This window comes from Rhinolophus hipposideros (assembly GCF_964194185.1).
Source record: "Rhinolophus hipposideros genome assembly, chromosome: 25".
NCBI classification, from domain to species: domain Eukaryota; kingdom Metazoa; phylum Chordata; class Mammalia; order Chiroptera; family Rhinolophidae; genus Rhinolophus; species Rhinolophus hipposideros.
Window position 1 is genome coordinate 30,392,300 of NC_138071.1, and position 24,957 is coordinate 30,417,256.

General features: G+C 49.4%; 2 protein-coding genes across 7 annotated transcripts in view; both read right to left on the minus strand.

Moving 5' to 3' along the window:
* The window catches only part of PTPRN2 (protein tyrosine phosphatase receptor type N2), a 406,465-nt gene extending 403,088 nt beyond the window's left edge, over positions 1 to 3,377 (minus strand). For 2 of the 5 annotated variants that reach the window (XM_081038717.1, XM_081038716.1), the window contains exon 1: positions 3,167 to 3,369. In XM_081038717.1, the coding sequence (XP_080894843.1) occupies positions 3,167 to 3,278 (112 nt within the window). In that variant the 5' untranslated portion in view covers positions 3,279 to 3,369. Of the gene's footprint in view, positions 1 to 3,166 lie in introns of all 5 variants that reach the window. The other 3 variants (XM_081038718.1, XM_081038714.1, XM_081038715.1) reach the window with 3 other exon arrangements.
* A 9,994-nt stretch (positions 3,378 to 13,371) lies between these two features.
* Positions 13,372 to 24,957, minus strand: part of NCAPG2 (non-SMC condensin II complex subunit G2) — a 52,593-nt gene continuing 41,007 nt past the window's right edge. The window contains exons 25-28 of one of the 2 annotated variants that reach the window (XM_081038460.1): positions 23,560 to 23,663; positions 22,712 to 22,812; positions 21,530 to 21,629; positions 13,372 to 13,781 (exon numbers count right to left, since the gene is read on the minus strand). In XM_081038460.1, the coding sequence (XP_080894586.1) occupies positions 13,730 to 13,781; positions 21,530 to 21,629; positions 22,712 to 22,812; positions 23,560 to 23,663 (357 nt within the window). In that variant the 3' untranslated portion in view covers positions 13,372 to 13,729. The remainder of the gene's footprint in view (positions 13,782 to 21,529; positions 21,630 to 22,711; positions 22,813 to 23,559; positions 23,664 to 24,957) is intronic. The other variant, XM_081038461.1, reaches the window with a different exon arrangement.

Genomic DNA, 24,957 nt, shown 5'->3' on the forward strand with positions numbered 1-24,957 from the left:
AACAGCAGTCTGGGTGAGGATGGTACAGGGAGAGGTCAGGGTGGACAGGACGCAGGGAGCTTACATGACAGACAAGGCTGTGTGCTACCCCAGGTTGGGTCCCAAAATGGGAAGATCACTCGCATCTCAGTATTTGTACATACCGCCAGGCAGTTCCCAAGCAGGCTTGGAATGTAGCAGGTTAAACCTATGTCCTGGAGACCCTGGGACAGTTCTAACGATGTCTGGTTCCCTGACGTTGTCCTTTATAAAGACTGTCCAGGAGGCTTCCGTGGGGCACATAGTGAACAGAGGAGGAATAAGGCACCCTTTTTAAAGACATGATTCAATTTTGCTTGTAGTCAAAATACCATTGCCGCACCCAGGACAGTTTAGCGATTTTCTTCTCTTCGCATACTTCCATCTTCCGGGTTTCCTTTGCTCCCTTCCTCAGCCACCTCCCCCTTCTTCCTTTCTCTGTGATTTCAGCGAAATGTTATGTACTGAAGATCATAATGGCAAGAGAGTCATCAAAGATCAGCTTCCCATTCACCCCCAGAAGCTGCCTTCCCTAGAACACTGAGCGGCTGACATCAGCTGACCCTGGTTCTCCCTGAGCTGTTGTGTACTTGCTGGGTGGCATCTGGCCAGCTGAGCAAACAGCTCGCATATGAGGTGATATGCCTGTTTGAGCCAAAGAAGGACGGAACAGCCCAGCAAAGAGGACTGGTGCACAGCTAGGCCCTCCTTGCTGGTGTGGGTCAAGGCCCTGGAGGTGGCAGCAGAGTGAAGCCGCCCCCAAATTCCCCAAGCAGGACTCATCTGGCAAGGATGACCTGTGCGTGGGTGGCCCTCCATGGGGCATGCAGCGACTCAGGCGGCAGCACCCCTGGGCAGCACCCCAACAGGTGAGGACCTCCCTTGCAAACACCAGCTCTCCCTCACACCAGGCCAGAGAGTGTGTGAGGAGACTAGGAAAACAAGGGAGAAATCCCTGGCTGAGTTAGCCAAGAATCAGAAGACTGCGCCCACTGCTCCCTGCAGTTTGAGACTGGGGCAAGGAAGCCCCCTGGAAACCAGAAGGGCAAGCCCGGGATGGGCCGAGAGGGGTGGCTGGACCCACCTGTATTGCACTGTCTTTAACACCCATCATTCTAATCTATTATGTTAAGTAATTCTAGCCTTGAAGCCCTGGAAACATTGGCCTCATGGTAAATGTCCTTAATAAGATTAGTGTGGAGGGAGGTACTGGGGGTCAGTTTCCTGAGTTGCACTTAAAGACCATTTCCGAAGGAAACTAACCCTGACTGGCTCCCTGACAACGGCGTCCCCTTCCCTCTTCCTCCCCCTTCTGTCCTGGAAGGAAAATGTCCGTCTGCTGGGAAGGAAGCTGGGAGTTCACGCAGTGAAGACGCAGGTAGGAGGCCGGGAGGACAAATCCGCGGGCAGCGAGGCCTGGGTGAGAGGGCAGGGCCCCCACGCCGGGTGTCCCCTCCCAGGTCACCCGGTCCTTTCCAAGCCCAGCCTCGCGCTGTCCGCGCACGCGGCACAAACACGCAGGGATGCACCCACGCAGGTCGACAAGGGCGTGAGCGGCTCGCGTCCCCATGGCCCAGAGTGGCCGAGAAGACAGGCGACCCAGCCTCGCGGGGACTGGGTGCGGGTGCGGCCCGGGGGCGGGAGGGGAAGGCAGGGCGCCAGTCCCGCTCCGGCGAGAACGAGAACCAGCAGCACCCGCTGCGGTGAGCGGGCGGCAGGGCACGCGCTGGGCCGGCGACCCCGAGCGCCTCCAAGCCCCACCCCGCCCCTCACCGTGCACCCCGCCCCCATTTCCTCAGGCGCCCCTCCCCCGCCCCCCATTTCCCTCAGGCGCCCCCCCCGCCCCCATTTCCTCAGGCGCCCCTCCCCCAGCCCCCCATTTCCTCAGTCGCCCCTCCCCCAGCCCCCCATTTGCCTCAGGCGCCCCTCCCCCAGCCCCCCATTTCCTCAGGCGCCCCTCCCCCCTCCCCCCATTTCCTCAGTCGCCCCTCCCCCCTCCCCCCATTTCCTCAGTCGCCCCTCCCCCAGCCCCCCATTTCCTCAGGCGCCCCTCCCCCAGCCCCCCATTTCCTCAGGCGCCCCTCCCCCAGCCCCCCATTTCCTCAGGCGCCCCTCCCCCAGCCCCCCATTTCCTCAGGCGCCCCTCCCCCCTCCCCCCATTTCCTCAGTCGCCCCTCCCCCAGCCCCCCATTTCCCTCAGGCGCCCCTCCCCCAGCTCCCCATTTCCTCAGGCGCCCCTCCCCCAGCCCCTTATTTCCTCAGGCGCCCCTCCCCCAGCCCCTTATTTCCTCAGGCGCCCCTCCCCCAGCCCCTTATTTCCTCAGGCGCCCCTCCCCCGCCCCCCCATTTCCTCAGGCGCCCCTCCTCCCTCCCCCCATTTCCTCAGTCGCCCCTCCCCCAGCCCCCCATTTCCTCAGGCGCCCCTCCCCCCCATTTCCTCAGGCGCCCCTCCCCCTCCCCCCATTTCCTCAGTCGCCCCTCCCCCAGCCCCCCATTTCCCTCAGGCGCCCCTCCCCCAGCTCCCCATTTCCTCAGGCGCCCCTCCCCCAGCCCCCTATTTCCTCAGGCGCCCCTCCCCCAGCCCCCATTTCCTCAGGCGCCCCTCCCCCGCCCCCATTTCCTCAGGCGCCCCTCCCCCAGCCCCCCATTTCCCTCAGGCGCCCCTCCCCCAGCCCCCTATTTCCTCAGGCGCCCCTCCCCCAGCCCCCATTTCCTCAGGCGCCCCTCCCCCGCCCCCCATTTCCTCAGGCGCCCCTCCCCCAGCCCCCATTTCCCTCAGGCGCCCCTCCCCCAGCCCCCTATTTCCTCAGGCGCCCCTCCCCCAGCCCCCATTTCCTCAGGCGCCCCTCCCCCGCCCCCCATTTCCTCAGGCGCCCCTCCCCCAGCCCCCATTTCCCTCAGGCGCCCCTCCCCCAGCCCCCCATTTCCTCAGGCGCCCCTCCCCCAGCCCCCATTTCCCTCAGGCGCCCCTCCCCCAGCCCCCTATTTCCTCAGGCGCCCCTCCTCCAGCCCCCATTTCCTCAGGCGCCCCTTCCTCCAGCCCCCATTTCCTCAGGCGCCCCTCCGCCGCCCCCCATTTCCTCAGACACCCTTCCCCCACCCGCTTTTCCTCAGGCGCCCCTCCCGACCCCACCCCCGCCCCACTCACCGAGAAGCCCCGGGAGCAGCCGTGCGCGGGGTGCGGGTGCAGGTGCGGGTGCGGCGGGCGGGCGCGGCGGCAGCAGCAGCAACAGCAGCAGCAGCGCAAGCGGCGGCCCCATGTCGGCGGTGCTCAGTCCATGGCGGCCGCTCCTCCCGAGATCCGCGCCGCCGCGGCTTCAGCACCGGACAGCGCCGCCGGCTCCGCCCCGGCCCCGCCCTCGTCACGCCCCCGCCGCACGGGGCACGCCCCGCCTGACGTTGGCCCTCAGGCCCCGCCCCGGACACGCCCCGGACACGCCCCCGAGCGGCCGTGTGGGGGAGAGCGTGTGCACCGCGCTGGCCACCGGGAGGACACCTCAGCCCCTTCCCGCCTGCGGGCGCCCAGCCTCCCCTGTGTGCCCTCCGTGGGCCCCTGAGCACCGTCTTTCCACCTCCGCCCGTGCTGCCGCCCTCGCACCCTCGCACAGGTCCCGGGGGCCGACGGAATGGCCGAAGCTCTGCTTGACCCTGGGCCGGAGATCACCAGCGCTTTCCCACGCGGCGCCCAGGGCTACGCGTGGCCAGTGCGGCCCAGGCACAGAACTCCTGCTCTTATGTATTAATTAAATGTCCGTGACCATACGTGACTGACCCCGCAGGTGTAGACCAGGGTTGGAACTTCCCCTAAAGCAAGCTTTTGGGGCTTCCTGGAAAGGGGCCAGGAGCTCAAACTGTGCAGGGTCTGGGAGTGTGTGTGTGTGTGCGTGCGTGTTTCTGTGTTCCTCAGCCTGGAATGGAGGAGCTGTGTGTGTGTGTGTGTGTGTGTGTGTGCGTGCGTGTTTCTGTGTTCCTCAGCCTGGAATGGAGGAGCTGTGTGTGTGTGTGTGTGTGTGTGTGTGCGTGCGTGTTTCTGTGTTCCTCAGCCTGGAATGGAGGGGCTGTGTGTGTGTGTGTGTGTGTGTGAGCGTGTTTCTGTGTTCCTCAGCCTGGAATGGAGGAGCTGTGTGTGTGTGTGTGTGTGTGTGTGTGTGTGTGTGCGTGCGTGTTTCTGTGTTCCTCAGCCTGGAATGGAGGAGCTGTGTGTGTGTGTGTGTGTGTGTGTGTGTGTGTGTGCGTGTTTCTGTGTTCCTCAGCCTGGAATGGAGGAGCTGTGTGTGTGTGTGTGTGTGCGTGTTTCTGTGTTCCTCAGCCTGGAATGGAGGGGCTGTGTGTGTGTGTGTGTGTGTGTGAGCGTGTTTCTGTGTTCCTCAGCCTGGAATGGAGGGGCTGTGTGTGTGTGTGTGTGTGTGTGAGCGTGTTTCTGTGTTCCTCAGCCTGGAATGGAGGAGCTGTGTGTGTGTGTGTGTGTGTGTGTGTGTGTGCGCGTGCGTGTTTCTGTGTTCCTCAGCCTGGAATGGAGGAGCTGTGTGTGTGTGTGTGTGTGTGTGTGTGTGTGTGCGTGTTTCTGTGTTCCTCAGCCTGGAATGGAGGAGCTGTGTGTGTGTGTGTGTGTGCGTGTTTCTGTGTTCCTCAGCCTGGAATGGAGGAGCTGTGTGTGTGTGTGTGTGTGTGTGTGTGTGTGTGCGTGCGTGTTTCTGTGTTCCTCAGCCTGGAATGGAGGAGCTGTGTGTGTGTGTGTGTGTGTGTATGCGCGCGCGCGCGTGTTTCTGTGCTCCTCAGCCTGGAATGGAGGGGCTCTGAGAATCTAACCTGGAGGATGGACAGGGAATCAGGACTGCAGCAGGAAGTCCCTCCTGAGCTCTGAGCTCTGAGCTGTCAGAGCGTCAGCATTCCCCAGTGGGGGTGGGCCCAGAGGTGGGGTTTGCCTAGGGTCCTTCCCTCCTCCTTGTAGCCTGGCCCTGGGCTGGCCACCGTCCAAGGGTCCAGGGAGAGGCACTGGAGACCTTGTGTACCTCCCCAGGAGACTTTACTTCCGAAGAACCTGGGCACAGCTGGAGGGAGGGTGTTAGACATCAGAGAGGACTGTGTGTTTGTGTGAGGTAGAGAGTATGAGAGTGTGAGTGTCAGAGCAAGAGCGAATGTGTGTGAGGATGTGTGAGTGTGGTGTGTGTCCCTCACATCATAACGTAGCCCCGTCCCCTCCTTCATTGTCATTGTCATCTTGTGTGGCCCTGCCTGGGGCCCCCACCACCCCTTCCCTACCTGGGTGCCCCAATTCCCCACCTGCTTCAGCATTTGGCAGTGACCTGAGCACCCTCTGACTCCTGTGGTTCTTGTCTGTCTGAAGTCAGCTCATTCCCACCATGCCTGTTCCTGCCGTCCCTGCGAATTTCTCCTCACTGCCTGGCATCATCAGCCAGCCTTCCCATGACCATTCCCTCCATGCCCCTTACTACCCAGGACAAGACTGGCCTATGCAGACTTTAGAATTGGGGTTGATGGCAAGGAAGTTACAACACAGACCAGCCCATCTACAGAATGGAATGTTGGGCCTCACTGACCCACACTTCCCATCATCAATGATGTCACACGTCCCCAGAGGGCCATACCCTTCCTGAGAAGCCCTCCCTCTTCCCACCCTGCTCAACACACTCTGTCCCTGTGCCCAAGTTCCTCCGTCTGTCTGGCCTAGCAGGCAGCTGGGTGGGGATTCTCATCTTTGGCCCCAAAGCCCAGTGGACTGGCCCCTGAGAAAGCACCATAGCTCTATGGGGACGCCCACCCCCCAAGACGCAACAGCGTCATCACAGATACCCAAGCAATGTTTGCTGCTGCTGCTACAGGTACAAATCCACAGTGGCAACCTGCAGGTCCTATAGAAGGTGGCCAGCGGGTTGGGAGAAAGGGTGGGAGGGGCCTTGACAGTAGGCATGGGCTCTACTCATCACATAATTCTTAGTAGCCAGACTCTGGGTTAGCAGCACGCTGCAGTTCCCACCTCAAAGCAAATGAGACGCCTCAAGTGGAATTCATCAATTAGATGACTCACTCACAGACTGAGAAAGGCTGAGTCATTCCTCAGCTCCATCACAGCACCCACAAACCACAATGTGAGTCCCGGGGCTTACCCAGATGTGGGCTCAGGTTGTGAGGTCCGTGTCTGTCTGTGAAGGCGGAGGCTCAGCCGATGGCATCTATCCTCAGAGGTCCAGGGGACAGCCAACTAGTGATAAGTTTGGTGACAGAAACAACAGGAAAAAGAAAAGATCAAGATGGCCTGGAAGGTGAAGCTCATTCATGACAGGCCCGTGAGGGCAGGTGTTCAATGATGTCATTTTGTGATGGAAGGATCTGTTACAAGTTACCCTCACTGCATTTTTGTGGCATGAGGCTCTGCTTCATCGAATCCCCACCCAAATGACAGGCACTACATTCGCGCTGCTGAGGAAACCAGCTCTGCTAGGATCACAGCCTAACTACGCCTGTGGACTTGGAGGCATTGGGGCCCAGCTTGGACTATGGGAAGGAGCAGGAGGAGCTCAGGGCCGCCTCCTAGCCTGCATCCTGGAAGACTGTTTACTTTTGGGGCTGTGGTTAGAAAGGACCTGGGACTGTTTGTTCTTTCATTGTTTGGCTCTGGCTGACAGTGCTTCTTAATCCAGTCCTGCTTCACCAGGTGCCCCAACTTCAGGACTCTGGCAGTGTCAAAGGGAAGTTGGAGGGGAAATATTCCAAGAAACTGGAAAACCCAAGGTAAGGACATTATAGAGACAAAGGCCCAGGGAAGAAGCCCCGAACCCATAAGGTGGCCTAGGAAAGAGGGTGGACAGCTCCACCATTCCTTTGTTCTGACTAGCGCAGCCCAGTCCAGGACTGTGCCTCAAAGCCACAAGGCCTTAGCTCTGGGGGGATGACAGAAGCTAAAGGCAGAGAAATGGAATGTGTAGAGGGAACAAGGGAGAGGGAAGGAGGGAGGACAGGCCCAGGCTGCAGCACTCAGCCTGAGGCAGCCCACATTTCTGGTCTTAAGGAAGCCTGTGCATGGCTCTTTACTGAGTGCTGCCAGGTAGGGGGTCCCGACAGGCATCCCAGTGCTTGTCCCCGACATGTGCTGGTGTCTGCATACTTGCATGTGAAGGACATGTATGAATGCTGCTCAAGGCACACATATACAAGTATCCATCCACTCGGTGCATAAACATTCAAACATGTGCTTACTCTCTGAGCCCTTTAGATGGAGGGTGTCTCCTACGCGTATTTACGCTTTGGGCCTTTCTACTTATAAAATTACCGAATCCATATTGTCATGCTTGCTAATATTCATGATACACGCCCATGGGGTCTATATGCCATGCAGTCTCACAGTTCACAGTAAGAACATGTAGTCATAGCTCAAAGAATTTGACTCTCCAAGACTTTCAAGGCCAAACACACCCCTTGAGGCATATCTCCCTCCAGGGGCCTCGTGTCTTCCAGGACGGGGAGTGGAGCTGGCGGGGAGGACACAGGGCTGGGGGCAGGTCCTGGCTGAGCCTGACCCAGTCCCTCCGCCTGCTCAGTGGTTCTGAATGTCGCTGAGTAGTGTGAGATCGAACTATTGGCCAAAAGGTGGTTTTCACTGTATCAGTCAGTGCTCTGGATTCCATCAGTTGACCACAATCACTGTGACATCTGATTAGAACCAGTGTTTTCAAAATGGGGCATCTGAGCCTCTCAGTCTGTTGAAAAGAACAGCAGAGCTATGTGGGACCTGATGGGGTGGGGAGTGTGAGCCGGGGGAGAAGGGAACCCTGTGTGGATAGCACCTGCAGTGCCATACCTGTGGCTCTCCTGTAGGGCTCTCCTTCAGGAGGACGGCTGTGTTGGAAATGTTCCCTGGGTCTCCACCTGAGCAAGGACTGCTTCCTAAAGCAGAGATTCGAGGCGAGCTTTAGGGCAAGCAAAGGCAGCTTTCACACACCACGTGCGCAGAGGTGCCTGAAATGTGCTAACAAACACCCTGCAATGACACCTTTGGGTAGTTTGGCCCTCGCTGAATGACTCAGTAATCTGGTGAACTGTAATGCAATTTGAATTACTGACCACACCGTCAGGACTGTGGGATGACCATTTTTCATCATTTAAACACAGCCCGGGTCTCTATTTAAATGGTGAACCCAGGTGAGAGTCATCTGACAGTCTAATTTCACCGGTGAGGTAATGCAGGCCGCCATAGGGCCTTCTGAGTCGGCCCCTCAGCTGCTGGCCTGTGCCATTTGCTGAGCCCATCGGGAGGGCCCATGGAGTCATGCTCTCCCCTGCAGAGACAAGGCTCCTGCATGGCTGCCCAGCTCTCAGCAGTCTGCCATCGTGGAAATGGACTACCACTCCTTGAGGCCTTGTTCTGAGTGCCCCAGGCCTGCCCGCCCTCTACAGCACCCAGAGTGGGGTGAGGGAAGCTGCACTCCCGGTATTGCTACTGGGCCCCCAGTAAAGCTCAGAACTGGGCTGAGCGTGTCTGGGGCTGTGTCACAGGCAGAGGTGCAGCTGATGCTGGGTGTTGTGCAGTTGGTGTCTGCACAGCACCCCCTCCCTAGGCCACGAGCACCCCAGGTGGTCTTTGTGGGACTTACCCCCAAACATGTGTCAAGATGCACCACCAGGTAAGGGCGTGGGCTCCCACAGGGCCCAGCAGATGCTGTCCCTGAATGTGGTTCACATCAAGCGACATGTGCTGGCAGTGGCTGGAGCTGGCACTGCCCATTGTTTCCTGAGGCCACTTCTTGCCGACATCTGCGTCTGCCTGGCCCCTTGCCCTTTGTTTCCCCGGGCTGCCGGATGCCTCTCGGTGGCTCCACCAACAGGCCTCCTGGCCTGTGTAGGTCACCAGGCCTCAGATGCCCTGTGACTAACAAACAGCCTATAGTGGTGAACAATGAGAGGGACAGCTGACTTTACAAAGCACCGACTGGGTGCCAGCAGTGACGATGAGACAGGCACCCATTCTGTGTGCGAGGGGACACACTAAGGGGATCCAATTCATCTTCCCCAGATCCCACAGCCACTAAGTGGCGGAACCAGGTTCAAATCCACAGTCTTACTCCAGAATGCAACAACCTGCCATCGTCACTCTTTCAAGGTCACCGTCCAGTGGCTCGGTGACAAAACTTCAGCAGCTGGTACTTGTGATGGCACCTGGGAGTTAGAGACAAATCGGGTGGTCGGCCCGCTCAGTCAGGATGCCCACTAGCTGCTTGCGGGGCCGAGGGCAGAGCTGTGTGGCAGCAGACGCGCTTCATGTTTGTCTGCGTTTTTTGTTAGTTAGCGTTACAGGAAGGTAGGAGCAAGTAGACCTGAAGCAACATGCATTAATCTTCACCAAAACTTAAACTTAGCTGAAAGTCACATTCTCCCAACTATCAACTAACCAGCCTGTTTCTGGAAAACATTCATATCCTATGCTGCTTTTCCAGAATGTTCTAGATGGACAAGTGGTACACAGGGTCCTCCTGGCTGAAAGTCTCCTGGCACAGTGACAGAAAAAGACCCAGACAGAGGCCAGGGGCCCCCCTCTCCAATCACCCTTCCCCCCAGGTTGTTGGCCAGTACACACGCACCCCAGCCCACAGGGCATGGCAGCCAAGGCCCCAGGCCTTCTCCTGGCCAGACCTGCACACACTACACTGACCAGTTCTGCTTGGGGCCAGGTGGGCAGCCGTGTGCAGTCTGATGTGTCCCAGTGTGCCAGCTCCGGTCTCCTGGGGCCATTTCCAATGAGAGGAGCTGAGAGTTGCCCTCTGGAGGTCAGAACTAGAGTTTCCACTGAGCCAGGCTTCATCTGTTCTGCAGTGAGAGCCTCCTTCCTCATTTACAATTTCTTTCTGCCTGAAGACTATGGAGGGCCCAAAGAACCTTAGAACTCTTTGGAGAGGCAAGTATATCTATGACCAAGTGGAACAGAGCTAAGATCTGGGGGTAGGGGGATGGGGAGGGGGGAAGTGTGTGGTAGATTAAAGCCCCGAGTCAGAATTCCAATGTTAATTAGCAGAGCCAAACCTACTATTTGTCTCTAACTCCCACCAGGTGACATGTGACAATCAGGTAACTGGGGATGGGGTGGAAAGAAAACCTCAATCTGAATGCTATGCACTCAGCTCCCACTTTATAGCACAAACAGGACCTCCCTGCGTGCCGCCTCAGTGACCACGCCATATGTAAATCACCAGTGGGTAGGTTTTCACACACAGTTGCAACCCACTCAGCAAAACGCCCCAGTGCGTAACAGGGACATCAAGATACAGTCCCCGGAGTAAGGAAAGGGCGAACGCTACTGTTTCCCCAAAAATAAGACCTCGACAGACCATCAGCTCTAATGCATCTTTTGGAGCAAAAATTGATATAAGACCTGGTCTTACGGTCTGATGGTCCGGCTAGGTCTCATTTTCAGGGAAACATGGTAGCTCTTACTCTGGCCCTGCAGGCGCATCACATCTAATACCTTGCTGATGTGAGAGGAGTATTATTATCCAGGTTTTGGAGGACAGTGAGCCTCAACAGATTTGTGAAACTTGCCTAAGCCTCACAGCTAGTGGCAGGTTCAACCTTATGTGAAGCCAGATTTCATCTCACGGTCACGCCCCAGTGTCCACAGGTTGTTTCCCGGAACTTCAGAACTGAGATGCTCTTGGCACAATACTTTTCAAAGGAGACTGGGGTCGTGTTAAAGGGCCATGAGAACGAACTTCAAGAGGCCAAAGATGGAAAAGGGTGAGCATTTAAAAAAATAACTGCAATGGATCAGAATTTGTCAGACATATAAAAACGTATTTGTTAGTAATGATACTAAAAGAGCATCAATGACCTGAAGAGGTTGCTAGGGTACCAACTCACTTTTCCAAAAATTGGTAAAGATCAGAGCATTTTCCCTGACTTTTCTGCATGAGAATTTCAGGGTAACCAACAGGATTTTGAAGGAAAGTTCTTCGCACAAAAAGTCTGGGTGATCAATGCAAAAACAGGACCAATTTAGAAAACTAACATCCTGCAACTACTAGTGAAATAATAGGTCCAGACAACAATAATCAATCACTGGTAACTAAAAGTGGGGCAGGACATCTTCAAAATGGCAGAACATTTTCTGCTGTCTCCCCCCAAAAGAGCAGAGTCTGACAATTCCCCACAGGAAAGAGAGCTGCCTCCCCACCAAGGAGCCCTTGTGCTGTTAGCCAGGAGAGCCCGCACTTACCCCGCATGATGACAAACAGGAAGGTACTTGTGAGTGGGTGGGCGGGAGTAGGTGGACTAGAATGGAAAGACAACACAAATTTATTCTCTCGTTTCTGGAGGCTCAGATCTGGAACCTGGACAAAGGATTGCCATTTCTTGTCGGGGCTGCTTCCCTGAGGCCTCTGGCCATTGTCCTGGACTTCCTTTGATGGTACAGACTGTCCAGACCCTCGTTGCCCGATTGTGGGATGCTGAGCTCCAGGACCCTCTCTGTGACTCCTGGGCAGGAACAAGGTCCCCTGGCCATGAAGTCTTTACAACCATTGCATCCACCAGCCTCATGTTCACTCGACACCAGCTGGTCCTGCTGTTCAAGATACTGGATTCCCACGGCTATTAGAGAGCCCAGTTCCATAACGGCCTTTTTGTCAGCTGGGAAGCCATCCCTGGCCCCCAGTGACGCTGGTGGCCTGTCCGCAGAGCAGACTTCTGGATGCTGTGGGCGGTGTCCCCTCCTGTGGGACACAGCCCTGGGTTTTACATATTGGCTGTATGTACTGTCCACACCAGCTGGCCCACCTGTGTGAGCCCCTTCCCAGGTTTGCATGGCAGTTCTGGCACCTTCACTACATGTGGCCTCCACCCATTCCGCAGCCCGAGGAGCTGGCCTGGTGGAGCCACCCATGTCCAAGCGTCCCCAAGTTGATGACACATCCTTCCTCAAAGGTGTGTACGCTTTCTTTCTCTCTTCTCCAATCTACATGTTTAAATTGTTAACAACTGTCCCAAAAGAATATTTATAACGTATAAGGCAGAGACTAACAGTAAAATGGACACTCAAGTACTATCTGTTTCTAGTTTAAAGAGATTTCTATCATTACCTGAGCAGAATCCTGCATGCTCTCCCCTCCTGACCTGCCGTGATCAGAGTTCTGGATTTTGTTTTCAGCTTTTCCTTGTTTACTGAGCATCTGAGTATACTGTTGTTCAGTTTTGCATGTTTGTAAACTTTATGTGAGTCACACCATCCCATGCCCTGCATTTCCTCTCACTGTCATGCCTGAATGACCACCCCCGAGGGAACCCCAGCACCGTGCCTGCTCTCCCACTGAAAGGACTCCAATTCCCACTTTGTGGCTGCAGACACTGAGCAGTCGTGGTCACGTCTCCCCTGCACATTTGCGGGGAGTTTTAGGGGGCATGCCCACAGGGGCGCTTTGTGAACTACTTTGGCCCAATAAAAACTGAATTATGTTTCTTCACGAATTGGATTACTTTGCCCTTCAAGACTGACAAAAAAAAGAGAAAACCTGACCACCTTCAAAACTTGTATATAAATTATAAAAACAAATTAACCTTTTCCCACAATGGAAACTCCAATCTCATAGCATTTTAGGGCTGAGTGCTGCAACAAACCCACAGAAATACTTCGGATCTCACAGAAACTCTCCCAGGAGTGCAGGAAGACACTCCTCAGTCCTTTCGTGAGGCTCGGCTACTCGGCCCAAGACAAAGAAGACATGACGCCGCCAGACAGAATATGGCGGTTCAGAATACGCAGCTCAGCTACCCTAAGGCTCGTGCGCAGCTGCAGGAAACAGTCCGTTTCTGCACTTTCCTGGAGAAGAAACACTGGTCCTGAAAACCTGGCGTTTCTTTACTGTTTTGCCTGGGGGCTGAGGACAGAATGAGTGTATAACTGAAGTGATCCCTTCCTGTCTGTCACAAAGTGGCCTCCCAGGCCCCAGGAGGCTGACAGGACACGACTGAGGAGGGTGGCCAACAGGGACCAGGGACAGACGCGGACACTTCCTGGTAAACCGGCCGGGAAAGATGGGGTCCGGATGAGGCAGCCAGGAAGCCTGGGGCCGGTCCTCCATCCAACCACGTCAGCCTCAGAAAGAAAAGGTAAGATAATGGTGGTTCAGCTTGAGCTGAATGACTCGGTTCTGCGTTCCTCGTATTTACAGCCACAGGCCCATCTCATGCCCAGACAATCAGCTTCAAGGCCAGTAAAGGAGGATCCAGGATCCTGCATGTGGGTGGCCTCCCTGCGCCCACCGGGCTGTGCCCTCTGCTGTCCACGAGGGGCAGCCTCCAGAATTCAGCCCTGCCCCTCGGGGGAGAACACCGACTAGTACATTTAAGTAAAGTATGCAGGAAGATGTTGCCATGGCTTTATTACTCACAGTTTACAAGCAACATTATATATAAAAGTCATTTTTAAAACAACCAGGTTTGCTGGAAAGGTGTCTCCCTTTTTCTTTGCACCATGGGTTTCTGCACCATTGATGCCTGGAGTCCTTCACGTTAAATATATTACTTTGCCGGCACGGGGAAAACTTCAAGAAACTTTGAGCTCCTACTCATACCTCCCTCAAATAAACCCCACCCCTTCTCTATTATGTGGGTTATTAACATTAAAAACACTAGGAAAATACACATTCATTTCATTTTCTATAAGTCCTTTTCCTGTATTTTTACATGATCAAAGATGTTGGCTTGGTTATGAATTCAAAAATGCCCCCAAAGTTCTTGATGACGATTCATAGAGAAATCTGAAACACAAGCAAAAGAAATAATTAGCTACAGAAATTAGTGACCAAATTAATTGAGTGTACATTTCCACAAAGTCAATCTAAAAATGGTTTGCAACCAAACACACTTAAAAAGAAAGTTGAAATAATAAGTAACTGTTTTACCAACTGTCCTTCATGCAAAACGAAGAAGAATCTCCATCACAAAGCCTCTTAGCAGACACGTGACACAAGGAGGAGCTGACGGTAAACAGAGCCGTCATTACCATCCCCCGTGCCAACAATTCAGGGGCCCCAAGGAACTCTTCGCACAATTAAAACACCTCTACTCAATCACTAGGTGCTCACCTGGCCGTGCTTTCTACAGGAGGGTTCTTTTTCACTCGAAAGTGCTCTCATCTCTGAGGCTCTGCGCCACTGACTACTTAGACACATGGCAGACTCATAAATACGACACATGTGCACCCCTTCCAGCACCCACATCACGAGCTCATTTCCCTCCTACACATAAGAACATGGCCAAGAAGACGATTTACCCAAGACACGCTATTACGATGCCACTTGCCTACTGCCTCAATCACGACACCCCTCCCCTGCATACCTGCCCCAGGTGACACTTGCCCCTAGGAGGCAAGTGGGGCTGAGCCCACTGAGTCCTCTCCTTCCTAGGACCTTATCCTAACTCCCTTGCAGGGGGCCTACTGTGCATCAACAGCCCTCACCGGGCAGCGCTCACACATGCCAGGTGGCACATCCCTGCTCTCTGAGACTTAGATGCACATATGTACATGTTCGCCCTCCTTCCCCCTTTCCTTCTCATCGTCCAATAACTCCACAAGGGTCCCAGGCACTACCCTCAGAGGGTATGTGGGCCAGCTAACCTCTAAACTCCTACCCAGACACAAATGCCGACCTTGACCCCAAGTGATCTCTCTTTGGCTAATCTCTACCCCCACCCCCGCCCGTGTCCTGCTGCCCATGGCGAATGCCCACCACTTGGTCCAGAGCAGCCTTGTCTGGTATCAATAGAAGCACATAGGTAACCAAATTTTCTAGTAGCTACATTAAAAGAGCTCAAAAGAAATTCATCTTCATATATTTTATTTAGCCCAACATCCCCCAAAAACATCAACCCTGTAATCAATATAAACATACTGTTAACAAATTTTACAATCTTTTTTCATACTATCTTCAAAAGCTGATGTGTACTATCTATGTGTGTGTGTGCGCGCGCGCGCACACACACACACACACACACACACACTATACTGAGTCAATTCAGACTCAGGTTGCATGTGCTTGATTTCCACGCATGATGAGTGGGGCTACGTAGGGACTAGTACAAATCTAGGAACATTTATAAATTTTCTCTTTATCCCTGGAATTTAGGAATTCTATTCAGGCTTTCTTAGCGGATTTCCCCATCAATCCCATCCAGAATTTAGAGAAAGAAACAACAAAAAAATGAATCTTTAAAATGACCTATCTCTTCAGCTCTGAGAAATTTTGCGTATCGTTTGTTAAATTACTGCCTCTCTTGGGTCCATTTCTCCTGGTCTGTCTTTACTCCCAGGACCTCTCTTCCTCAGTATCTTTCTGTGTTCACAGTCCTCCAGCCTGATCTCTCAGACCATCTGGAATCAGATTCTCAACAGTGACATCTCTCTAGTGCACTGGTAACATTTTTAATTCTAGAGGTTTTTGTTCTAGATCATTCTTTGGGAGCTACAATTGATTTTTCCTTTAAAGACTCATTATTAATTGTCCAGCTGGCCCCCCACTGTTCCTTTAGTAATGGTTGTCCTGCCTGTTTCAGCTATGTTTTGAATTTATTCATGCTTCTATTACCTGGGGAAAGGGTTGAATACACTATGTAGACCAAAGAAATAAGAATTATTAAAGGACAAAATGAATGAAACGTGGAATTTTACAGCTGGAAGGGACAGTGGCAAAACTTAGACACATTAAATCCTGTGGGCCAGGCCTCTCCTCGTGTGTGACAAGACATTTGACCCTGGTGACGTTTTGCCCAGGGTCAAACGCCTTTAAACTCAGGTCAGACACCGAGTCGCCACAACCCGTCCACCTACAATCCCCAGTGCACACAGCAGGCTGAGCGCATGTTTTGGACAATATCCAATACGGCCACGGCCACGGCCACAGTCCCAGGGGAGGCGGACAAGATCAGTTTTCTGAGGAAAGCAGGATAAACAATGCATGTTTTTATTAAAGAGTGGTTTTCTTTATGTCTATTTTCTAATCATCCATAGCACGGTTCACTGGGCACTGGTGACAACAGAAGCATGCTTCTAAATGAGCTATAAAAAGTACTGAGATCAAAATCCATTTTTGATAGACTATTAAAATTGCACACAGCAGAGTAAAATGATATTATTTATCAACACTTGAAACAAAAGTTTACTTTTTCAGGAGTGGGCCTTTCCTTCAAGATCTAAACCAAGAAACCATGTTAAATCATCATTACCACACCATACACCCACACTGCTCTCTGGAACAAAAAGAAAACCTAACATCATTATCTAATCTGATAGCTTCATGTTCTATTTCAAATAGTTTTTTGTTTTGTTTTTTATAACTAAAGTTTATTAGGGTGACAATGGTTAGTAAAGTTACACAGGTTTCAGGTGTACGATTCTGTAACACGTCATCTATATACCACATTACATGTTCACCACCCAGAGTCAGTTCTCCTTCCATCACCATTTATTTGATCCCTTTTCAAATAGTTTTGAAGTCCCTCAAATAATCTTGTATTTATTATAAATTATCTGTGTTCATTACCTGTTACTGAAGAATTCTTAGTACCTGTTCTGAGTTACACCTTTTGCCATTCTCATGTCCTGTGCATCACATGATTCCACTATTTCTCTTAAAAGATTATATTTTTTTGTAAGCAGAAGAGTTTGCTTGACTTGTTATAATGTATAGAAATTGAAACCTTGCACAGTTAAGGGACCATCATAAAAAAAATGTTAATTATTATTCCCCCCCAAAAAAGAAAAGGGATCTAACCCAAGGCTTAATGTGGGGACTGAATGTAACGATCAAAGCCGCCTGCGCGGAGACGTAATTAATACCGGCAGGTCGTTTGCTTGTAATGTTACCGTTCATGTACTTGGTGGAAAAAATTCATTATGTAACATAAACCTTAAGAAGTTTTTATACTTTTATAATCTCTAATCATAAATGCATCGGGCTGTTTTTGTACTACTGACAAAAGTAACAAATGTAACACACCCGGCTTTAATGGCACCGGTGCTCTAGCAGATGCAGCGAGTCCGTCCTGAGAAAACACGCCCAGTGTAGAAAACACGCCCAGTGTACACGGTGCTGTGCCGGGGGATGAGAAGCACAGTGTGCTCGGTTAAGAATCCTAAGCCTGCTGGAGAGCTAGCTAGTATGTTCATCAAGAAAACGCTCACTTCTAAACCGATGCCTAAAGTATTAACGGCACCAGGGGTTTCGAGGGATGCTGATTTGCCTACTCCAACATTAAATCAATATTTAAAAACATAGTTTTTTACTGTTTATCTTCCATTAAATTTTTTCAAGTTGCATGAATTTTTTGGACTGATCTGTTTTAGACACCGGTTTTTCCAGTGTGCTCCTTGCATATTTAAGTAAGAAGCCAGTGTTTCACAGTCCCACCTATTCATTTCTTGGGATGTTTCCCCTTTAAAGGGAAGAGCTCCTTTTTGCTATCTGTGTGTCAGCTTAGCGAGAAGATGGCACACAGTTGTAGAAACAATGCAGAGACAAGTACTACATGCCCATGTCTAAGTTCTGTTACATCTTTGCTTTCCACACTGTCAGTTCTGAACTTCCAAAGCTTTTTTTCTCTCAAGTAATGAACACACTTCAAGTGCTCACCTTGAAACTCTGTGCAAGTGGAAACGAAAGCAGCTCCTAACAAGGAGCCAATGCCCCCCTTTCTTACATCTTCAGACCAGTACAGACAATTCTGCATCCAAAACACTGTCCTTGCAAATGTAAGATGCTTGGACAGCTGAGACTGTCACCATGCCCTATGAAGACACCTTTTGACATAGCCTACCAGTAATTGCACGGCCTCATTTAGTATTTGTGCCTGGGGAGAACACTGACACTGCCGTGTGCTTCCTAAAACATACACACGCTCCTCAGTTTCCTCCAAATCAGAAGATCATGTCCCTCTTCCCCACACCCCTAGAAACAAAACAAGTCTGTTGGGTTTCTCCTTCAAATATACAGTTGCAAACTTGACCTTATTAAAGCTGCATTGTAAATATTTGCTAGCTTTTAGAATAAAGTATAAAACTGAAAGCATTTTCTTTGCTCACAAACAAGGACACCCAAATTCCCCGCTCTAGTGCCCAGCCCAAGGCCTCCTTGAAGACCGGTGCTTAGCCTGGTCAGAGGGGCGCTGGGAAGGGAGAGGGAAGGGGGCGCACGAGGTGGGGAGGGCTTTGTCTTCCCAGTCCTGAAGCCTGCAGGGCACATGGGCTCCCCAGTGCCAGGTTCCCAGAGGGCCTGCCTTCTCCAGGAGAGCCCACTGGGCCCCACAGGGCAGCGGCCAGCTGGCAGCTGCCTGACCCGAGCAGAATGCGCCAGCTCCTCCATGTGGACGGGCTCCCCAGGCCCTGGAGACTCCAGTGCGTCCTACCAGGGGCCTCCAGACTTCTTTGTTCAGGGAGCCAGGCCTCAGGCTGGGTATGCATCCGCCCTGGGGAGGGGAGGGGGGATGTCCCTCATGGCTGCACTCCTCTAGGCCTGCAAGTTCGCTTTAACACTCACGAGCCAAGACTCCGTCACACCAACACCCTGATGAAATTCCTGACATTGAGCTTGTCCTGTCCCAGGCACCATGTGGTTTGTTCCTCCTGACTGGAATGCCACAAACACTCAGGAAAAACACTCACTAAACGAGGCTGGTGCAATTGTCTTAATATCTGACAAAATGGACTTTACAGGGAAAGCATTACTAGAGAGAAAGAGGGACCCTTCGTAAAAACAAAAGGGCCAATTCATCAAGAAGATATAGCAGTTCTAAATTCACGTGCACCTAATACCTCGATGACAAAATACATAAAGCAAAACCTCGTCTATCAGAAATGGACAGGTCCAGCAAGCAGAAAATCAGTGCAGACACAGCTGCACTTAGCACCACCATCAACTGGACAGAACGGACAGCTATGGACCATGCCAACCAACGGCAGAACACACATTCTTCTCAAGCTCACGTGGAACACTCACTAAGACAGACCACATTCTGGGCCATCAAACACACCTTAACAAATTTAAAAGAATACGAGTCATATGACGTCTGCTCTCATACCACCATGGAATTAAACTAGAAATCAGTAACAGAAAGAACTGAAAAATCCTAAAGTACATGGAGATTACACAACACACTTCTAAACAATACATTGGTCAAATAAAAAAATCTCAAGAGATCAAATATATGGTGATGGAAGGAGAACTGACTCTGGGTGGTGAACACACAATGGGATTTATAGACGATGTAATACAGAATTGTACACCTGAAATCTATGTAAATTTACTAACAATTGTCACCCCAATAAAATTAATTAAAAAAAAAAATCTCAAGAGAAATTTAAAAATACTTTCAACTAAATGAAAACAAAAATGAAAATACAACTTATCAAAATGTGTAGGGCATGGGCGGCCAGTTAGCCCAGTTGGTTAGAGTGCAGTGCTCTTAACAACAGTGTTGCCGGTTCAATCCCCACCTGGGCCACTGTGAGCTGTGCCCTCCACAACTAGATTGAAACAACTACTAGACTTGGAGCTGATGTGTCCTGGAAAAACACACTTAAAAATAAATAAAAGTTAAAAAAAAAAGTGTGGGACACATTGAAGCAGAACTTTGAGGGTAATTCACAGCAGTAAATCTAAAATAAGTAATCTAAGACTTCATCTTGGAAACTAGAAAATGAAGAGCAAATTAAATCTAAAGCACACAAAAGAAATAATACAAATTATAGCAGAAATCAAAAAATTGGAAACAGGAAATCAGTAGAGAAACAGTGAAACTAAAAGTTGGTTCTTTGGAAAAAAAATTGATAAGCTGCTAGCCAGAGTAACTAAGGAAAAAAGAGAGAGGACACAAATTACTACTATCAGAACTGAAAGAGGGGACATCACTACAGAACCCATGGACAATTAAATGATAATAAAGGAATGCTATGAATAACTCTATTTCCACAAGTTTCATAACCAAGATGAGATGGACCAAATCCTCAAAAGGCACAATCTGCCAAAACTCACATAAGAAGAAATAGACAAACTGAATAGGCCTATATCTATTAAAAAAATGAATAACTAATAACCTTCCAAAGCAGAAAGTACCAGGCCCATGGGTTCACTGGTGAATTCTATCAACTATTTAAGGAAGAAGTTATAGCAATTCCCTACTATTTCTTTCAGAACACAGAGGAGGAGGGAATACTTCCTAACTGACAGTATGAGATAAGTATTACCCTGATCCAAAGGCTGACAAAGCCATCACAAGAAAACCACAGACCAATATCTCACATGAACACAGATGTAAAAATACTCAACCAAATATTATCAAATCAAATCCAACAATGTATAAAAAAATTACACACCACAACCAAGTGGGATTTACCCCAGGTATGTAAGGCTGGTTCAACATCTGAAAATCAACTAATGTAATCCATGACTTCAACAGGCTAAAGAAGAAAAATCGTATGATCATAATAGATGCAAAAAAGGCTTTTGATAAAATCTAGTACCTGTTCATGATAAAAACTTTTATGAACTTGGAATAGAGGGGAACTCACCAACTTAATAAAGAATACCTACAAAAAACCTACAGCTAACATCATACTTAATGGTGAGAAACTAGAAGCTTTCCCACTACAATGAGGAACAAGCATGGATATCCTCTCACTACTTCTTTTCAACATCATACTCGAAGTCCCAGCTAAAGCAATAAGACCAAAAAAAAAAAAAGACAGAAAAGGTATACAGCCTGGGAAAGAAGAAACAAAACTGTCTTGTTCATTAGTTAGCAATTTAGGATTTTGAAAGCCTTCCTCCAAAGGAGAAAGTGGCTCGCTTCCCAAGCATATATAAGACGAATTACCTAGTTCAGAGCTCTGTAACAGGTAACCTCATGAAGTTCATAAAACAGCAGGAAAAACACTCCTTTTGTGGCTGGTCTGAGAGTCAAACACAATTCAGAACAGTGTCTACAGGAAATTGCACAGCATGTCTGAAAACGCACACAGCAGCAAAAACACAGGGCTGGAAAGAGCCCAGTGAACACATCCCCAGGCAGCAGTCCCCGGGGCAGCGACGACCCCTGAAAGGAAGTGGTAATGCGTATTTCTTCAGCCTCTGGAGTGACCTTTCCCCAGGCCCAGTGCCTACGCTTGTGGACAGGGTGATTGTATCTTAGGAATGCCCATGGTGTCAAAAGCATAGACAACCATCAAAAATAATCTTTCTAGTTTGAAAACCATACAGAATAAGTTTGTATGCCTCTACTTTTCTGAGCAGAACTTTGCAAATGACAACTTTGTTTTGTTTTTGAAGACAGAAAAAAAGTAAATTAAGCATGTTCAAAAGGTTATGCCAACAGAAACGTTTCTATCCTTACAATCCTCAGTTTTCTAACTACCTGGCAGTAGTAGTAGAAATGAAAATGTGATTAAAACGTACGAAAGGAATAAGTAGTCATTTTTAGATAATCACACCTAGCGTATATATAACTAGGATTTTACCTCTCCATGCTATCCTCTTCCAAAGTTATTTCCATGAATGTCTTTAGTTTTCTGTGAACAGTGGCTGCAACATCCTTCACTGTTGAACTTTTATGTTTACCTTGGGGAAATTATATTAAAGTCAGAAAAAGATTTTAACACTACTACACAAAACCAAACATACTGCCATTGATGCAGGCAATGTCACTATGACCGGGCCTCCCCTCACCATTCTCTTTGCGTTAACCCACTTATCGACCTGTGGATGGTAACTGTCCCCTTCACAGAGATATTGATGAAAGCACCTCTCACTTCTGAGACAGAGTTCCCATGAACATGTGCTTACCTGTGCCTCCATCAGAAATGACAACCTACACATTTCAGAGTCACCGGCTGTTTGGAAAATATTTAAGTACCTATAAGTATTAGGTGCTCATCAGCAGCCCAGGCCCCATCCTCGCACCCTCCACATGGAGAAGTTGCCCTCATGCTGCAGATCTCAGCTCGGGGCACTCCCTTAGGGAAGTCTTTTCTGATGCTTGGCCTGGGGCAAACTAGTTACAAAGTATTATCGTAAGACTGCAGGCATAAATGCATTCAGGCTTATGGGGAGAGCTTGTTTGATGGGAGCACTCTTTATGTATAACATGTTAACTTAGAAAATAATTTCAACATTATTAAAACTATACAAAAATATAGAAAATCCATCTGCAAGATGTTACTGTATCTTACACTGAGGTAAGCACTTTGTAGGTATCTCCAATTATTTTTCCAGGACTATTCAACTGGCTGGGTAGGACTATTTCAGCTGGCTGGGATATTCACAATAGGCAAGGTTAAGGCTTAAGCAAAACAGCAGATACATTAAATATCAACACCAAACCACACTATTATTAGCAAAATATTCTGATTTTTAAACATAGGTAATACATGACAAATCAACAGAAATTCAATTCTGAGGCAGAGATGGATGCGTAGCACATCCAGAGGCGAGAGGGGACAGGGGACAGGGGCAGTGCTAAGGAGCACGGACTGGCCGGTGCACCGGCTGGTCCAGGGTTAGCTGAGAAGAGGGAGCCCAGCAGACAACTGTTCAGAGCAGGGAGCTCATCAAAAATGGGAGCTGAGTTCTCAAACATTCCGTAGCAGTTCGAGAGAGCCGCTCAGCAACAACCCAAATAATATCAGGGAAATTTAACCAACCTTTATTAATAACCAAAATAATATGCATAACAGCCGTGAGACATACAATCCCTTCAATATCGTCAGAAGTAACACACGCTTTTAATTCATCTAAAAATGACCTGCAAAAACAAACATCAGAAATTACTCTATAGTATACAGCCTAATACTTTACAGGAAGACAAATATAGGTCAGATTCATCAACCACCGTGAATTCTAGCTTTCAGGTAACATGGGAAGTTGATTAAACCCTTCCCATACTTTTCATTGTAAGTATGTAAAATCAGAGGATGATGCTAGAAAGAGAGCTGGGACACTCTGGTAGGTGGAAAAAGCTACTGTGTGCCCATAATACACACAACAAAAATTTAACATGTTACTGAAAATAATTCATAGCTATTAAAACAATGCTTTTAAAAGTTTTCTTTGAAATATCTATTAAAGTTCTACAGGTATCAGATACCTGTAAAACTATTCTTTCTGTAATCCATCAGACCTTGATGTGCCACAAGCAGCCTAGAATTTTAGTCAAGTGACATACAGACTGGAGGAATGCACAACAGCTGTGGGCCGAATGGAAACCACACTTGTGTTTCACCTGGTCAAATTTGGGGAGTATACACAGTAAGAAGTATTTCACGATGCATTAACAGAGGCTATTTGGATGAATATTTTATAGAAAGTTAGAATCTCTCTTTGCATAAGTATAATGTGAATACTTTTAATCACTGAGAGAAAATTCTATGGAATCTTTTTGTCACAGAAAAAAAATGCACGTCTGAGAAATTTTAAGAGTAAAAGGAATAGAGCAAAACCTGCTGAATGCTCGTAGACACAACGTGAGTATCAGGACAGTGAAAATGATTACCTGACCACGTTTGGAGATTTCATGATTATTCCTATTAAACACCTTGAAAACGGTGGTAGGTCGGAAAGACACTCTGGAGGGGTGAGTTCTTCTACATCAGAAACCTAAAAAAAGTTTCAAGTTAGTAATTTATAAACTGAGACTGAGGCTTACAAGATTACTTATTTTATATACTGCTTTGGGTTTTCTTCAACCCTTGAGAAAGGCTTTCCAGGAACACACAAGAATGATTTTATTAACTATTAAAGTCTTTACAATAATTATGATTAATCTAGTCTTATACACTGGGGTGTCTTCTTTAGAGTGAAAAACAAAGACAGACATGTTACTCAACAAGCCTTTTGTCAAAGTCTTTAATTTAGTATCATCTTGTGTAAATAATGTGTTTTTACACCAAGCAAATGTCAGTCATTACTCTTCTTAGTCCAGACCAGATTTTCCCAATTTCAGCATTACTGACGCTTTGGAGTGATCAGCCCTTGCTGCAGGGGGGCGCCCTGTGCCCTGCAGAACACTGAGCGGCACCCCTGGCCTCCACCCAGCAGATCCCAATAGCAGCTCCTCCCTAGGTATGGCCAATATCCCCTGGAGGACAGTGAGTGCCACTGGTCTGGAGCCAGAGGGGCCCTCCCAGGACCTCTGGCCTTCATTACCCATCTCAGAGTTTAAAGTCGTCCATTCTCGGTGAATGAACTCCATGTGCAAAGGGCTCCCGGGAAACCCTAAATCCAGAATGCCTGTCTGTGTCACCTGGAGCCGAGGCGTGACTGTGTCTTTCCACCACTATCTCTGGCCTGTCTCTCGGCTGTCTCAGGGAATTTCACTCACATATGATGATACAGCACTTCTAATAAGCCTTCCCATATTTCCCCTGCTGGGATTCATGACACTAATTTGTACATTAAAGTCAATCATCATTACATATGAGATATCACTGTTTTTCATTAAAATGCTTTATGTCATCAATGTTGTAAATGCCTTTCTGACACAATGACACAAACGACTATTGACTGGTTAAAATAAAAGTATATCTTGAGATTTTTAGCACTTTTAGAAGAAAAATAGATGACAAGAGCACGGGGTAGGAGGATGCTAATTGGAGAACACTGTTCTAAAGCTCTATGAGGTGCTGGCATAATCTCTACAGGGCAACTGTGAAGGGTTACACATGCATACTAAAATCTCCAGAGAAACCACCGAAAAACGACACGAAGGGTAATACAAAGTCAACCGAGAAGACAGAGCAGTACAAATACTTGATTTATCACAAAATAGCAGGAAAGAGGAAGAGTAGGGGACTAATAAAAAACAAACAGCAACTTAAACCCAAAAATATCAATCATTTTATTAAAATCAGTGGATTAAGCACTGCAACTTACAGGCAGAGATTATAAGACT